The sequence below is a fragment of the Panthera onca genome, chromosome B2, assembly GCF_046562875.1.
Source record: "Panthera onca isolate mPanOnc1 chromosome B2, mPanOnc1 haplotype 2, whole genome shotgun sequence".
NCBI lineage: Eukaryota > Metazoa > Chordata > Mammalia > Carnivora > Felidae > Panthera > Panthera onca.
Window position 1 is genome coordinate 67,847,405 of NC_138343.1, and position 18,215 is coordinate 67,865,619.

The 18,215-nt window shown below is 34.6% G+C and overlaps 1 protein-coding gene across 6 annotated transcripts in view; it reads left to right on the forward strand.

The window, feature by feature from the left end:
- The window catches only part of SENP6 (SUMO specific peptidase 6), a 115,070-nt gene that overhangs the window by 11,444 nt on the left and 85,411 nt on the right, over nt 1–18,215 (forward strand). For 5 of the 6 annotated variants that reach the window (XM_060615981.3, XM_060615984.3, XM_060615987.3 and 2 more), the window contains exons 2-3: nt 11,526–11,619; nt 13,553–13,613. In XM_060615981.3, the coding sequence (XP_060471964.1) occupies nt 11,526–11,619; nt 13,553–13,613 (155 nt within the window). Of the gene's footprint in view, nt 1–11,525; nt 11,620–13,552; nt 13,614–14,122; nt 14,753–18,215 lie in introns of those variants that run through there. The other variant, XM_060615985.2, reaches the window with a different exon arrangement.

Below are 18,215 nucleotides of genomic sequence, written 5' to 3' on the forward strand. Positions count from 1 at the left end.
ATTTTTTAATGAATAATTTTATGAACAGAATTTTTTATTTCTATTTTTTATTTATTTTGAAAGACAGCGTGCATGCAAATAGGTGAGGGGCAGAGAGAGAAGGGGGTAGAGAGCGCTCCCAAGCAGACTCCGTGGTGTCAGCGCAGAACCCGATAGGGGACTTGATCTCACAAACCGTGTGATCATGACTGGAGCCGGAATCAGGAGTTAGACACTTAACAGAGTGAACCACCCAGGAGACCCTTGAACAGAATTTTTCAATGTAATGTAGTCATTTGTTGTTTTTTTTCCCAATGGCTTGTGCTTTTCGTCATGTAAGAAATCCTTTGGTCTTATTGGTCCTTTGTATTATAACTTTTTTGTTTTATTCGTTTTATGGCAGCAGGAGAACGCCAGTCAGGTATACAGGCTGGGTTAACAGAATTTGGAAGTCTATTTATAGTGTATATGTTATGTTTTCTTTATATTGAAAAAGTATATTAAAGACTTTATTAAGTATTTGTAAGTCTTATATTGTAAGGGATTAATATCCAAAATATATAAAGAACTCCTACAACTCATTACCAAAACCCCCAAATAATCCAATTAAAAATGGACAAAGGGCTTGAATAGACATTTTTCCAAAGAAGACATACAGATGCCAACAGATACATGAAAAGGTGCTCAACATCATTCATCATTCCACTTCTGGGAATATATCGAAGGAAACAATGTCAGGGGGGAGATGGATGGAGGGATGGGTGAAATAGGTGATGGGGATTAAGGAGTACACTTGTGATGAGCACCAGGTGTTGTATGGAAGTGTGGAATCACTATATTATACAAGTGAAATTAATATTACACTATGTAAAAACTTAAGAAAAAAGTACCAAAAAGATAGCTGCACCCAGATGTTCACAGCATTATTTATAATAGCCATGACATTTAAAAAGCCTAAGATCCGTTGACCAGGAATGGATAAAGAAATAGTCATATACATGCTTACATACTGTGGAATATTACTCAGCCATAAAAATCAAGGACATTGGCAATTTGAGACAACGTGTATGAACCTTGAGGGCATTATATTAAGTGAGAGAAGTCAGAGAAAGACAAATACTGTATGATTTCACTTACATGTGGAATCTTAAACAGATCCGATTTGTGGTTATTGAGGCAGGAAGTGAGGTGAGGGTTGGGGACTTAGAGAAGGTGGTCAAAAGGTACAAACTTCCAGTACTGAGGATTTAATGTACAAAATGATGACTCTAGTTAACATCTGTATGGTTTTTTTTTTTTTAAGTTATTGACAGTAGATCATCACAAGAAAAAAGTTCTCATGAGTTCTCTTATGAGTTGTCATCACCAGGAAAATAACTTTTTGTTTTGTATCTCCATTAAGTGTTGGATGTTAACTGAACTTATTGTGGTAATCATTTCACAATATATGTAATTCAAGTTATTATGGTGTACACCTTGAATTTATACAGTGTTATATGACAATTACATCTCAGTGAAATTGGAAAAAAAAAACAAACAGGCTTTCTTTTTTTTTCCCTAACCGTGCAAAGTATTGACTTATTTATTTTTTTAAAGACTTTTTTTTAAGAGCAGTTTTAGGTTCACAGCAAAGTTGAGAGGAAGGTACACAGATTTCCCATGTACCTTCTACTCCCACATGTGCATAGCCTCCACCCATATCAATATCTCCCAACAGAGTGGTGTATTTGTTACAGTTGATAAACCTACATTGGCACAGCATAATCACCCAAAGTTCATATATATAGTGTAATTCACTCTTGCTGTTGTATATAATTTGTGGGTTTGGAGAGATGTATAATGACATGTATCCATCATCATAATATCATATGGAATATTTTCAGTGCCATAAAATTCAGTGCTCCACCTATTCATTCTTTAAACCTGCCTCCCCCAAAATACTCTTGGCAAGTACTGATCTTTTTACTGTCCCCATAGTTTTGCCTTTTTTCAGAATGTCATATAGTTGAAATCATATAGTATGTAGTTATGCATTTAAGTTTTCTTCATGTTTTTTCATGGCTTGATAGCTCATTCCTTCTTAGGGAAATAATATTCCATTGTCTGAATGCACCATAATTTATCCATTCACCTACTGAAGGACATCTTAGTTGTTTCCAAGTTTTGGCAGTTAAAATAAAACTGCTATAAACATTTGTGTGTAGATGTTAGTGTGGATGTAAGTTTTTAACTCCTTAAATACCAAGTTAAATATCAAGGAGTGCATTTGCTATATGGTAACAGTATGTGTAGTTTTGTAAGAAATCCCAAACCGTACCATTTTGTGTTCCCACTAGCAATGAGTGAGAATTCTTTTTGTACATCCTTACCGGCAGTTGATGTTGTCAGTATTCCAGATTTTAGTTATTTTAATGGGAGTGTTTCTCATTGTTTTTATTTGCATATCCCTGATGACCGATGATGTGGAGCATCTTTTCATGTGCTTATTTGTCATCTCTATCTTCTTTGGTGAGGTGTCTGTTAAGGTCTTTGCCCCGCCCCTTTAATGTTTATTTGTTTATTTTGAGAGAGAGAGAGGGAGAGAGAGAGTATCTTAAGCAGTCTCCATGCTCAGGGCAGAGCCTGACGTGGGGCTTGATCTCACGACCTGAGCTGATATCAAGAGTTGGATGCTCAACCAGCTGAGATATCCAAGGCCCTTCCTTTTTAAAAAAAATTGTAGAATAGTTGACACACGGTGTTACATTAGTTTCAGGTGCATAACATAGTGATTCCACAAATCTATTATGCTCACCACAAGTGTAGCTACCGTCTGTCCCCATACAATGCTCCTATGGTACTATTGACTGTATTCCCTGTGCTGTGCCTTTTATTCCTGTGATTTATTCCACAATAGAAAACCTGTATCTACTCCCTTTCACCCATTTTGCCTGTCCTGCAACCCTCCTCCCCTCTTTTGGCCCATTTTTCTCCTCCTCCCCCTTCTCCCCCCTCCTCCTCCTCCTTTTTTAACAAGCAGGAGGGGCAGAGAGAGAGAGAGAGAGAGAGAGAGAGAGAGAGAGAGAGACAGAGGATCTGAAGTGGGCTCCGTGCTGAAGCAGAGAGCCCAATACTTGGCTTGAACTCACGAACCACAAGGTCATGACCTGAGACGAATTTAGCCGCTTAACTGACTGAGCCATCCAGGTGCTCCTTGGCCCATTTTTAAATTTGTTTTCTTTTTAATGACTTTAAGAGTATTTTGTATATTTTGGATACAATTCTTTATCAGATGTGTGTTTTGCAAATATTTCTCCCAGCCTGGTTTGTCTTCTCATTTTCTTGATGTTGTCTTTTGCATAGCAGAAGTGCCTAATTTTAATGAAGTCCAGCTTATTAATTCTTTCATGGATTGTGCCTTGGGTGTTGTTATCTAAAAAGTCATTGTCATACTCAAGGTTATTTAAGTTTTCTCTTATGTTACGTTGTAGGAGTTTTATAGTTTTCCATTGCAATCCATTTTGAATTAATTTTTTTGAAGGATGTGAGGTTTGTGTCTAGAGTCATTTTGTTGCATGTGGATGTCCAGTTGTTTCAGCACCATTTTTTTGAATAGACTAACTTTTCTTACATTGTATTGCATTTGTTCCTTTGTCAAAGATCAACTATGTTCACGTGGGTCTGTTCTGGGTTCTCTGTTCTTTTCTACTGATTCGTCTATTCGTTTGCCAACACCACACTGACTTGATTACTGTAGTTTTATAGTAAGACTCAAAGTTGGGTGGTGTTAGTCTTCCAGATTTGTTCTTCATAAATATTGTGTTGGCTATTCTGGGTCTTTAGCCTCTCCACATAAATTTATAATCTGTTTCTCACTATCTACAAAATAACTTGCTGAGATTTTTATTGCAATTGCATTAAATCTGTAGATAATGTTGGGAAGAATTGGTAACTTGACAATATTGAGTCATGCTATCCATGATATTTAGTTCTACTTTGATTACCTTTATTGGAGTTTTGTAGTTTTCCTTATAGCTCTTGTACATATTTTGTTAGCTTTACAGCTAAGTATTATATTTTGGGGCATGCTAATGTAAGTGGTATTGTGCTTTTAATTTCAAATTCCACTTTTTTATTATTGGTATATTGGAAAGCAATTGACCTTTTTGTATTAATCTTATATTCTTCAGACAGTATAATTGCTTCTTAGTTGCATTTTTTTGATGGATTATTTTGGATTTTATGTGGAAATATCATCTCTGAACAAAGTTTTATTTCTTCTTTCCCAATCTATAGCTCTCTTTTTTCCTTCTCTTGTTTTATTGAATTAGCAAAATTTTCAGTGCATTACTGAAAAGGAATGATGAGAGATCATTCCTCCCTTGTACCTGATCTTAGTGGAAAAGCTTCAGTTTCTCACCATTATGTGTGATGTTGGCTGTAGATTTTTGCAGATGCTCTTTATTAAGTTTAGGGAGTTCCTCCGTATTCCTCGTTTATTGAATTTTAAAAATCATGAATAGGAGTTGAATTTCATCAAGTGCTTTTTCTGCCTCTATCGATAGGATTGTATGACTTTTCTTTTTCAGCCTATTGATAAAATGGATTACATTAATTTTTGAATGATGAACCAGTCCTGCAAAGCTGGGACAAATCCCATTTGGTCATGGTGCATAATTCTTACACATTGTTGGATTCAATTTGTTAGTAAATGTCTCTATCTGGTTTGATGCTAGGGTGCTGTTGGTCTCATAGAATGCTTCTATCTTCTGAAAGAGATAATAGAGAATTAATACAATTTCTTCCATAAATATTTGGTAGAATTCACTAGTGAACCCGTCTGGGCATGGTGTTTTCTGTTTTGGAAAGTAATTATTGATTACGTTTCTTTGATAGAGGCTTATGCAGATCATTTGTTTCTTTTTGTGTGAGTTTTGGTAGCTTGTATCTTTTAAGGAAGTGGCCCATTTCATCTGGGTTATTAAATTTGGATGTGTAGTTAATACTATTCCTTTATTCTTTTAATATCTATGAGATCTGTAGTGATGTTCCTTTTTCATTTATGATACTAGTAATTTGTGTCTCCCCCCCCCCCCCGCCTTTTTTTTTTTTAAGTTTATTTATTTTGAGAGGGAGGGGGAAAGAAAATCCCAAGCAGGCTCCATGCTGTCAGTGTGGAGCCCGCTACAGAGCTTCATCCATAGAACCATGAGATGATCAACTGAGCTGAAACTAAGAGTTGAATGCTTAACTGAGTGAACCACCCAGGTATCCCTGTGTCTTCCCTCTTTTTAATTAGCCTGGCTGGCAGCTTATGGATTACATTAGTCTTTAAAGAACCAGATTTTGGTTTTGTTGATTTTTTTTTTTTTTTTGATTGATTCCCTATTCAGTTTCATTGATTTATGCCCTAATTTGTATTATTTCTTTTCTTATGCTTCAGTTTTGAACTGCTCTTTTTCTAGCTTCCTAAGATAGAAGCTTAGGTGACGTAGTTGAGATATTTCTTTATACATGCTTTCAGTGCTATAAATTTCCCTGTGTATACTCCTTCCACTATATCTCTCAAATTTGGTAAGTTGTGCTTTCATTTTTATTTAGTTCAAAATATTTTTAAATTTATTTTGAGGTTTCTTCATTGATCCATTTGTTATTTAGAGGTGTTGTAATCTTCCACGTATTTTGGAATTTTCCATTTGTTGATTTCTAGCCTTTCACTTATAGATTTCTAGTTTACTCCTGTTGTGATCTTAGAGCAGACGTTGTGTGATTTCTGTTTCTGTAAATTTGTTAAAGTGTTTTATGGCTCAGAATGTAATTTGTCTTAGTAATCATTCCATGTGAGCTTGGGAAAAATGTGTATTTTTGTGTTGTTGGATGAAGAAGTGGTCTGTAGATGTCCATCATCTCCAGTTGGTTGGTGGTATTATTGAGTTCAACTTTGTTCTCAGTGATTTTCTGCCCACTGTCACAGTCCATTTCTAATACAGGAATGTTACAGTTTCCAATTATTATAACAGGTCTTCTGTTTTCTTCTTGGAATTCTATTAGATTCTGCCTTATATAGTTTAACACTGTTGTTAGGTACATACATATTAGGGATTGTTACGTCTTCATTGAAAATTGACTCTGTTGGGGTGCCTGGGTGGCTCAGATGGTTAAGCATCCTACTTCAGCTCAGGTCATAATCTCATGGTTCATGGGTTCAAGCCCCTCATCGGCCTATGTGCTGACAGCTCAGAGCTGGAGCCTGCTTCAGATTCTGTGCCTTTTTTCTCTCTGGCCCACTTGTGCAGGTGCGCTTTCTCTCTCTCAAAAATAAATATTAAAAAATTAAAGAAAATTGACTCTGTTAACATTATGTAATGCCCTTCTTTATCTCTAATAACTTTCCTTGCTTTTACATCTGCTTTGTCTGAAAACATAGCTACTCCTGCTTTCTTTTGATTATTGTTAGTGTGGTATATCTTTCCCCATCTGTTTACTTTTAATCTGTATGTGTCCATTTGTTTATTTAGTGTCTGAAGTATGTTTCTTGTAGATGGCATATGGTTGGGTCTGTTGTTTGATCCACTTTGACAACTCTGTCTTTTGATTGGTGCACCTAAACCATTGATGTTCAGAGTGATTATTGATGTAGTTGGATTAATGTCTACTGTATTTATTAAATTTTTAAAAATTATTTTTTTAATTTTTAAAGAAATTTTTAGAACTTTATTTAGAGAAGGAGAGAGAGAACACATAAGCAGGGGAGAGGCAGAGAGAGAATCTCAAGCAGGCTCCACACTGTCAGCGCAGAGCCCAACGCTGGGCTCTAACTCAGGAACTGTGAAATCATGACCTGAGCCAAAATCAGGAGTCAGGCGCTTAACTGACTGAGCCACCCAGGTGCCCCTAAACAGTATTTGTTACTGTTTTCTGTTTGTTGCAAAGTATTTGTTTTGTGAATTATATTTATGATTTTTAAATGTTGATTCTTTTGGAATAAACTCTGCTCGATTAGTATATATTTTTCTTTACATATTACTGGATTTGATTTGCTGATATTTTATTTAGGATTTTATATTTGTCTCCATGAGAGAGTGGTAATTTTCCTTCCTTGGGTGTCATTGTCAGGTTTGGAATCCAGATACTCTTACTTTGCGAAGTCAGTGCAGGGTATTTCCCCTTCTTTTATTTTCTGGGAAAATAAATGTGTTGCTCTTTCTTACAAGCTTGAAAGAAATTACTATAGGGGCACCTGGCTAACTCAGTCATTAGAGCATGTGACTCTTGAACTTGGGGTTGTAAGATTGAGCCCCATGTTGGGGGTAGAGTTTACTTAAAAAATAGGATGAAATTACTTACTGTGAAATAAAAATAACCTGTATAAAAAAATTACTAGAGAGGCCTTTTGGGCCTGATTATTTCTTGATGGAAATATTTGTAATAATTCAGTTTCTTTTATTGATGCAGCAGTGTTCAAATCTTCTTGTGTCAGTTTGGTAATATTTGTGCTCTTGTAGGTATTTAGGTGTGTTTTCTCTCGTCAACTAAGTCAGTGCCTCCCCATCCATCACGTTTTCATCTTTCAGTTTAGTTACATCTCTCATTTACTGTTATCTCCTTTCTGGTTTTCTTTTTGTTCTTAAGGGTTTCTACTTTTTCTCCTCTCCTTCCTTTACTGTCATTTTAGTGAAGCATATGGAGAAAAATGCATTTATTTGATTTGTGATACTTACTGGGATCTCTTCTTAACCTTTATCTCTTCTTCCACTTAATTTTGTAAGTGGAGTTTAGTGGACATAATTTTCTATTCCCATTATTACTAATGTCAGCTATAGTAGGATATTGAAATGTGAAATGCTCTCCAGGACTTTTAAGGATTTAAGGTTTTGCTCCTACTGTAAGTTGCCCTAAACTTATGTTTTAAAAATGTGTTTGTTTTTTCTAACTTATGTTTTTTTATTGGCAGTAATCACTTTCTCGAGGTTATTGTTCTTTTATTTATACGTTTAGAGGTTCTAATCTGTTGATTGTTCTTTCATTTATACATTTAGAGGTTCTAATCTGTGTATTGGGAAATCATATGACTGGATGTGTTAGAATTGTGTGTTTAGAACCCTAGTTCCTTTAGTGCATAAATAATAAACATTTCTTGACTTTTCGCTGCCTCGTGGCCTTTTTAACTAATTTGCCTAGTTGATGGATACTAGTTGCTCGATTATGAGTCTTCATTAGCTTAGAAATCATTATAGTTTAATTACCTTTTCTGTCTTGGTAGCATAACTTTCACCTAACCATCTTTTTTTAAAACAGGTTCATTTTACTTTTGATTTTTTAATGTTCTTTTTGGGGAATAATTTTAAATTCATAGACAGGTTTCGAAGATGTCATAGTTTTTATATACTATTCATTTTTTCTTAATGTTGGCACCTTATATGATCATAGTACATTTGTTAAAAACTTGGAAATTAACATAACTATAATACTATTACCCAAACTACAGACTTTATTTGCACTTCCCTGGTTATTTCACTAATGTCCTTTTCTTATTCCAAGGTCCAATCCAGGATACCGCAGCATTTTGATCGTTACATCTCCTTAGTCTCCTCTGATCTATAATAGTTTCTTAATCTTTCCTTCCTTTTTAAAAGCATACTAGTCAGGTATTTTGTAGACTGTTTCTCAGTTTATCTGATGTTTTCTCATGATTAACTGGCATTATGGGTTTTTGGGAAGAAGACCACAGAGCTGAAGTGGCATTTTCATCACATCGTATTAAATACTACATCCTGTGAATAAGACGTCACTTTTGATTTTAACCTTAATTATGGCTGAGGTAGTGATTGTCAGATATCACTGTCAATTGACTTTTTTCCCTTTCTGTAGTCGATGCTTGTAAGTGAGTTACCAAGTCCAGTCTATACTGAAGGGAAAGGGAATTGTTTCATCTCTTATTGGAAAGAATTTGTGCATATATCATTTGGAAGTCTTTTTTAAGGAAAGTATGTCCCTTTTTCCCATTTAGTTATTTATTCATTCAGTCATTTATGTCAGTATGACTTCATGAATATTTGTTTACTTTTGGGAGTTATAATTCAATACTGTTGTTTATTTTTGCTAAAATTGTTTCACCCTTGTTCAACTATTGGGAGGTTCAGTTTGGCTCCTGTAACCTTTTGATATTCCCCCATCTCTTTTTTTTTTTTTTTTTGAAAAAGAACCTCCTTATTTCCTAGTATACAGAATATTCCAGGTTTATCTTGTATTTTCCCTGCCCCATCCTTAGAATCAGTCATTTCTTCTAGGAGCCTGAGCTCCGTTTATTAGAGAATGATATTTAAAAATCAGGATCTGGCTGTAAGTGTACTTGTTGCCACTAGGCTGTCACTGCTTTTTAGACCTCTCAGAGAAGAGAGCCTTAGTTCTGTATACTAACCCATGCTACAAGACATGCCTATATTTGTTCTTTTATCTATCTGTATATATGTCAAACAAATATGGATTCATACTGATATCTCTTTCTCTAGTACCATTAGAATGAACAGAGTTCATTCTGGTTTTCTTTTCTGTTGCTTATTTGTAACCTCTTTCTCTGACAGGGAGAAACCTTGCATCCATTATACACTATTTTTTGTCCAACCCCAGTATACATGTAAAGAAGTTTCAGATTTGCTCATAGTGACTTCTTCCTTCCCATTTCATAATTTTGGTTGTGAACTCCTATTCTTTGAAACTCTTTTTGAGGCTGTATTGAAATTTTTAGAGAGGATTTATATTTGATTCTGTTAGTCACATAGAGGCTTTTTGCAGGGTGAGGCTTTAAAAATGGTTTTTTATTGTAGCAGAAATATACATAACAAAATTTACAATTTTAACCATTTTCAAGTGTACAATTTGGATTGTCATTAAGTACTTTCATAATGTTGTACAATCATTACCACCATTCATTTCCAGAACTTTTTCATCATCCCAAACAAAAACCATATGCCAATTAAAAAAATAACTCTCCATTCTTCTCCTTCTCCAACCCCTGTTAACCTCTGTCGCACTTTCTGCTTCTGAATTTGCCTATCCTTGATACCTCATATAAGTGGAGTCATATAATATATGTTATTTTATGGCTAGCTTGTTTAACTCATTGTAATGTTTTCAGGGTTCATCCATGTTGTAGCATGTATCAGAATTTGATTCCTTTATGGCTGAATAATATTCTTCTGTGTGTGTATGTGTATGCATATATACACAGAACATTTTATTTATTTATTCATCTTTTGCTGGACATTTGAGTTGTTTTCACCTTTGGCTATGTGATTAATGCTACTATGAATGTTGGTGTGTAAGTATCAGAGTCCATGCTGTCCCAGTTATTTTGGGTACAAACCTAGAAATGAGATTTCTGGAACATAGGGTAATTCTGTTTAACTCTGAGGAACTGCCGAACTTCCCATGGTGGCTGCACTGTTTTACATGCCCACCAGCGATGCACAGAATTTCCAGTTTCTCCACATTCTTACCAACACTTACTAATGTGTTGGCTTAAATAATAATGGCTATCCTAATGACTGAGTATCTCATTATAGTTTTGATTTGCATTTTTCCAACATGTAGTGGTACTCAGCCTCTTGTGAGACTGTTTTAATTATAGACTTTCCTGGGTCCTGTAGGTTATGGTTATGAAAATTCTGGTCCCAAACCTGAGTAATTGTGAGCTTGTGGTTAGGAATTCCCTAACCATGAGGTAAATACACTTTGTCATCAGTTTAACCTAAAAACCCAGAGCAAAGGAAAGACATCAGAATTATTCCTACTTTCTTTCAGTTTCTTTTTTTCTCCTAGTTCACCTAATTTTAAGGTTGCCCTTCAGATCTTCTGGTCATCAGTTTAACCTCTCATCTTGCTGGCATCCCAAACTTGATCTTAAAGCCCCAGGATCTAGGCCATCAGGTTTTTGACTCTGAGACAAATGCCAGCTTCAGAACTCATTTATCTCTCAGTTCCCACTTTCTGGTTGTTTATGGTTTCAGAGGGTTTTAGCCACTCACTTAAAATTTTAAAATTCATCATGAGTATATGTGGTGTTCTGATCTAGAGGATTTTCCTGGACGTTGAGTTCACCATATTGTCAACGCAGAAAACATTGATTTCTCCTGTTAAAAGGCAGAGATGATTGACTGAAGTAAAGAAAAGGCTAGTGTCTGGATATAGTTCTCATAAATGATTTATAAACAAAATAACAAAGTAACAGGTAGTAATTTGGTCAGTGATCAAATATGGACATACAGGGTTGGTTTTTATATATTTTATACATACTCATATGCTCCGCCTCTATTTTTATTGTATCAAATCTTACCAATTTGAGTTTCTTCTTGGTAACAAACTCATGCGTATGAACAACTGTAAATTAGGAGAAACAGATTTTAATGTGTTTTTTTTCATTTTGGAGATAAGATGTTTATAAGAAATATTCAAAAAGCAAGAAAATTAAGAAAACATCTAGACTAATCAAAGAGCTTGAGAAATGCTAAATTTTATTTCATATTGAATAGCTTTGTTAATGAATATTTATCTCTGTTTTATTTCAGCTTTGGCTAGATCAGAATCTAAGAGAGATGGAGGTTTTAAAAATAATTGGAGCTTTGATCATGGAGACGAAAGCGAAGGAGATACAGATAAAGAGTAAGAACTTTTTTTCTTCCGTCACATATTTTATAAGAATGACATTTCATTGAAAAATGATTTATATTCCATGGAAGTATTTTTAAGAGAATGGTATTCTTAAGAAAACATCTTTTATAGTAGAATCAAGGAAAGAAAAAGATTTTTATTAAATAATTTTGCTTTTTCATTTCTCTTTTGAATGATTATGTGCATGTGAATGATTATGTGTCTTTTGAAATGATTATGTGCATGTAATACATGTAAGCTTATTAAAAATTGATCATTAAAGATTTTCAATTAAAGAAATTGTTCTTTTTTTTAAGTAACATTTCTGATTTGAAAAGCTACTGTTTATCATGAGTAAGTGAACCCACATTAAGACCCCTGAGTTTTTTGTGAAAGTTTAAGTCCTATAGTGTATCTTTCTTCCCAGTTGCCTTATCCATCTTAGATCACATTACTACCAGAGAAAGCAGAAACTATATAAATGATAAACACAGATGTTAACTCAGGCAAAAGTTAAACAGAGTAGTTATTACACTTTGTTAGTGTGCTTAGAATGACTGCTTTGTAAAATTTAAATGATAGTTTTAATACAACCTTTTGCATATCACGAGATTTGTATTACAAAGTCACCATTGCTATTAGGTGCCTTGGTTTGTTGATCTGGTTTTCCACTGGGCCAGAACAAATTCAGAGATACATAAATATATGCAAGGAGTTCTACTAAAACTATAAGTATTTTTAAACATTTCTACACAAAAAGTCATTCAGAAGATATTGGCTAATAAATATTGTAGGTGCTTCACTTTTCTGTCTGGGCAACAGCTCCACTCATCATTACCACTTTCATGTGTTTTCATCTATGAGATATTGAACTGACTGTAAACTTTTATTCGAAGGAGAACTTTGAACTGGTAAGGTTTTCACCTAAAATCGGTATTTTGTGGTCATCTTTCTCTCCTGTCTTTTATTATTATATAATAAATAAAATACAAGTATTTTATTATAATTATATATATAATATTAGTATTATATTTTATCACTATAAATAATATATTTTTCTTATGTAATTTTGAAAATTTTGAATTAGATCCAAAATTGAGTAGAAAGTATACCACCTTTTAAATATTTTTGTAAAATGTTTGGAAAAAAGAGAATTTTTACTAGTAAAAAAGTTGGAATGTGTATAAACAGCAATGAAACAAATATTTTACATTTTTATTATAAATAAGATTTTACTAAAAATAGGTTAACAGTTGTCTTTAGAAGAATCTATTTTGACTTTCTTTGTTAGATTTGTCATGATTATATTGTTCTGTATATTTCATTTATGAATCATACTCTTTGGTTTATCATTATAAGAGGATCCTTAGGAGCTTCAGCTTTTTTAATATTTTGAGATTAAATAGATATATCAGTCTGATCTTTTAGAGTCTCAGGCCAGTGATTCTAAAGTGTTGATATTTCCAGGAGTTGCAAAGGTGTAACTGTTTTACTGTGGTAACACCATTGGAATTACTTTCTTTATATCAGCTAAGGTTTTCTTACCAGCTTTTTCTCTATTTTGTTTCTCTGTTCTTTTCCCCTAATTTTAAATCCAAGACAGAAAGGAAAAATGAGTGACTGTAAATGGAATCTACAGTTAGGAAAACAAAAATTATATGTTCATTTATAGCAAGGGCAACAAACGATGGCCCATTGGCTGAATCTGGCCTATCATTAGATTTTGTTAATAGTTTTATTGGAACACAGCCACACCTGTGGTCTGTGGCTGCTTTTATACCAAAATGGCAGAGTAGTTGGTATAAAGACCATGTTTACTCTCTGGCCCTTTATAGGAAACATTTGCTGATCCCTGAATTAGGTGAGCAAAGAGAATAAAACTTCTGAATTAATGTATGGGTTGTAATTGTCACTTAAGGTTTTTTCCCCCTTGTTTTCTGTGTAGTGAGGCAAATCTACTCAGTGTGGGTGAAGATGAGGATTCTGAGACCTCAAAAGGAAAAAAGGCAAGTGTTGCTTTTCTGATTTTTTTTTTTTGCTAATTTTTTTAGGTTATATACTAAAAACTAATACTTCAAAAGAAGATTTTTATATATATATTTCTAAAGTTTATTTTGAGAGAGAGAAAAAGTGGGGGAGGCGGGGAGAGAGAGAGAGAGAGAGAGAGAGAGAGAGAGAGGGAGAGGATGAATCCCAAGCAGGCTCTGTGCTGTCAGTGCAGCCTCAGATGGGGCTTAATCTCACAAATCATGAGATCATGACCTGAGCTGAAATCAAGAGTCAGACGCTTAACTGACTGAGCTACCCAGGCATCTCTGAATATAGTCTTAATTTGCATTTCTTTTATTATGAGTAAGGTTAAATGTGTTTTTATATGTGTAGTCCATTTATTTTTCATTTTTGATAACTGTCAGTTAATATCTTTGCCCATTTTTTTAATTTAGTCTGTAGAATATTATTGATTCATATGAATTCTTACTATATTGAGTCTAAGTAACACTTTTTTGACATCTCTGAAAAATATCTAGATGCATAATAATAATGGCATGACATAGTTCATTTAGAAAAATTTGTTTGCACGTTTGTCTTTACAATGATACGTGTCTTATAATGGTTTCATAGATTGATGAAATAGAGTCTTTTGGAGAATTTGGCCCCTTGCTGTGATACTATCTGCTAATAGTTTAAACCATTTTTTTTTTTGACTAGTCTTTTGCATTTGCTTTTGACGATTATTGCCTTGGATAAAAAGTTTTCTTATGTTGTCAAAATATTGATCTTTTTTCCTTTAATGGCTTTTGGGTTTAGTGTCTTTTTTCCTAGTGATGTTAACTTAATTACTTACTTGCTTTGTCCTACGAGATTGTTTCACAATACCAATACGAATATAATTACTAATAAAATGATTAATATTTTTTTTCCTTCTGTTTGCTTGTTGGTGTTTGGTGGCACCGTCAGGTATATCCTATTAGGAATGAGTATTTAAATTACTATGTTGTGTGTTTTTGTTTTTGTTTTTTTGAGTGAACTTTAAAAAAAATTTTTTTTTGTTTATTTGTGTTAAGTAATCTTTACACCCAACCTGGGACTTGAACCCATAACCCCGAGATCAAGAGTTACATGCAGCTCCGACTGAGCCAGCCAGGTGCCCCTATTACTTTTTTTTTAAATCAATTAAAATGAGTTTGTTTTATAATTATACAAAAAACATTTTTGTGATTTGAAAGTCCTATCTATAAAAGTTTTATTCAGAGAAGTCTAGGTTTTGTTCTGATTTCCTCTATCCTTTTCTCTTTCACTAATAGGCAACCTTTTTTAAAAATTACATGGTTTAGCCTTTCATTTTAATTTTCTTCCTTCCTTTCTTTTTTTTTTTTTTTTAACATTTATTCATTTTTTGAGAGAAAGAGAGAGAGAGACAGAGAGACAGAGCGTGAGTAGGGGAGGGGCAAAGAGAAAGGGAGACACAGAATCCGAAGCAGGCTCCAGGCTCTGAGCTGTCAGTACAGGGCCTGATGTGGGGCTTGAACCCACAAACCATGGGATCATGGCCTGAGCTGAAGTCAGACGCTCAACCGACTGAGCCACCCAGGCACCCCTCTTCACTTTTTTAATACAATATAAAAAATATAAAGGATGTTTCTTGGAGAAACTGCCTACACTATTTGATACTTCGATTGTTTTGCTTAACAGTATAGTCTGCAAAGTATTTAGAGATCTTTATCGTCTCTTGGGGCACCTAGGTGGCTCAGTCAGTTGGGCATCTGATTCAGGTCATGATCTCATGGGTTCGTCTGTTCAAGCCCTGCCTCCGGTTCACTGCTGTCAGTGCAGAGCCCACTTCTAATCTTCTCTCCCTCTCTCTCTGCCCCTCCCTGGCTCACGCCCTCTAGCAAAAATTAATAAAACATTTTTAAAAAAACCTCTGTATCATCTCTTTTATTGTTACATAGTATTCCCGTGAGTGGATAAACAATAGATATTTAGTTGATTGCCTAGTGATGAGCAGAGGTGTTTCCTAGTCTTTTGTTACTATAAGTAGTGCTTTAATAAAGCCTTATGCTTTAAAATAAATAAGTAAAGCCTTATGCTTATATCTTTTCATATCTTTACAGTATACTTTTGGGATAGATTCCTAGAATTGCAGTTGCTGTTTCAGAGGGTAAATATATATGTAATTTTGCTAGTTATTACCAAATGCCTCATTCATAGGAGTTAGCATTTGCCATTCCCGCTAATAATATATGAAAGTTCCTATTTTCTTGTAATCTTGGGAAGTATGTGGTCAAAGTTGAATTTTTACTATTTTGACATAGTACCCTCTTCACAGATTTCTTGTATTTACAGTTGAATAGTATTATAGGGGCTTTTAAATTTACTTTCCCTCCATCTTTGTGGGGTTTTTTTTCTCCTACAACATCTCTATTTTGTTGTAATTAAGGGAATTTATAGAATTTGAAGATTTTCTCTTAGTACTCTAAAATTTTTCTTTATGAAGTTACAATGAAAAACTATGAGGTTTGTTCACATTGCAGTTTTCCCTAGCTTTTTTTTTATTAAAAAAATTTTTTTAATGTTTATTTTTGAGAGGGAGAGAGAGAGACAGAGTGTGAGCGGGAGAGGGGCAGAGAGAGAGGGAGACACAAAATCCGAATCAGACTCCAGGCTCTGAGCTATCAGCACAGAGCCTGACGTAGGGCTTGAACTCATGAACCACAGATCATGATCTGAGCTGAAGTTGAACGCTTAACTGACTGAGCCACCCAAGTGCCCCTCTAGCTTTTATTTTGACATCTGGATTGCTTAGAGTGCTACTGTTTAGGTGTTCTTTAGGTGGACAGAAATATAGTAAACTTTGCAGGGAAAAATAAAAGGTGTTTTCAGTTACTAACTTCTGTGACATTGGTTTTCAGTTTATGTGGTGTGTTTTTTTTCTTTAAACAATTTTTTTAATGTTTACTTATTTTTGAGAGACAAACAGAGTATGAGCGGAGAAGGAGAGGCACAGAGAGAGAAGGAGACACAGAATCTAAAGCAGGCACCTGGCTCTGTGCTATCAACACAGGGCTCAAACTCACATACTGCGAGATCTGACCTGAGCGGAAGTCTGACGCTCAACTGACTGAGCCACCCAGGCACCCCTTTAATGAACTTTTTTAAAACATTTATTTATTTTTAGAGAGAGGGACTACGAGTGGGAGAAGGGGCAGAGAGAGAGGAGAAAGAATCCTAAGTAGGTTCCGCAATGATGCGGTGCTCAATCTCACAAACCATGAGATCATGGCATAAACGAAAACCAGTAGTTAGATGCTTAACCAACTGAGCCACCCAAAAACCCCTGTAATGTACGTTATAAATGTGTAATCATTTAATAGATTCTTTTAGGTTATCTTCTTATCTGAAATTCTTACGTGCTATATTTCTTGAATACTTATTTTTTCATTAAATTGATTTATTTGATGTGTGATAAGTTCGGGTGGATGATAACCATATATTGATAATTTTTACACATTTCATAGTCCCAATGAAAAATTTATTCATGCAACAAATATGTATTGATCACAGTGTTCCAGATGCTAGTGAACAAAGTAGTCAAGTTTCTTTTTCCTGTGGAGCTTAAATTCTAGTAACTGACTATGCTCATTTGTTGCTTGATGAATATATAATACAGAATTGGCAAACTAAGGCTTACAGGCCAATTTTGCCTACAATCTATGGCCTAAGAACCATTTTTAAATGATTTCCCCCAAAGTCAAAAGAATACTGTTTTATTACATGCAAATATTATATGTAATTTAAATTTGTGTTTATAAATAAAATTTTATTGGAAAACAGCTGTGCTTATTTGTTTATGTATTGTCTATTACTGCTTTCATGCTATAACACAGATTTGAATTTTTTGGACAGAGTTGAGTAGTTTCAACAGAGACTGTTGACCCACAAAGTCTGAAATACTTGCTATGTGACCCTTTACAAAAAAGGTTTGCTGGAGCACCTGGGTAGCTCAGTTAGTTAAGCATTGGACTTCGGCTCAGGTCATGATCTCATGGTTCGTGGGTTTGAGCCCTGCATTGGGCTCTGTGCTGACAGTTCAGAGCCTGGAGCCTACTTCGGATTCTGTGTCTCCCTCTTTCTCTGCCCCTCTCCTGCTCACTCTCTGTCTCTCTCTCAAAAATAAATAAACATTAAAAAAAAAAAATTACAAAAAAGGTTTGCTGATCCCTGTCCTATTGTTTGTACTGTGTAAAGGTTTTCCATGTGGATTGATAGTTGAGAGAAACAGCTTTTTTTGGATGAGTAAAGTATTAGAGTAGTTCATCAGAGTATCAGATTCTAGACCTGCTAATAATTGTCCATTTTATAGGATGGTTGTGAGAATTGTGAGGCTATGTAACCTATATAGTGCATGGCTGCACTGAGTCTTCCACCAGTGGCTAATGCCTGTATTTAAAGTTGGTTTTGTAATCACGATTGTTTTGTGCTAATCCTTCTGTCTACAGTAGTTCTCCTGATCTTATGCTTGCATTAGCTAGAAAACTGTGTTAGGCTATTAAACAGAGGGGCAGAGGGGAAGAAAAATTAAAAATTTTCAGGAACATCCAGATTGA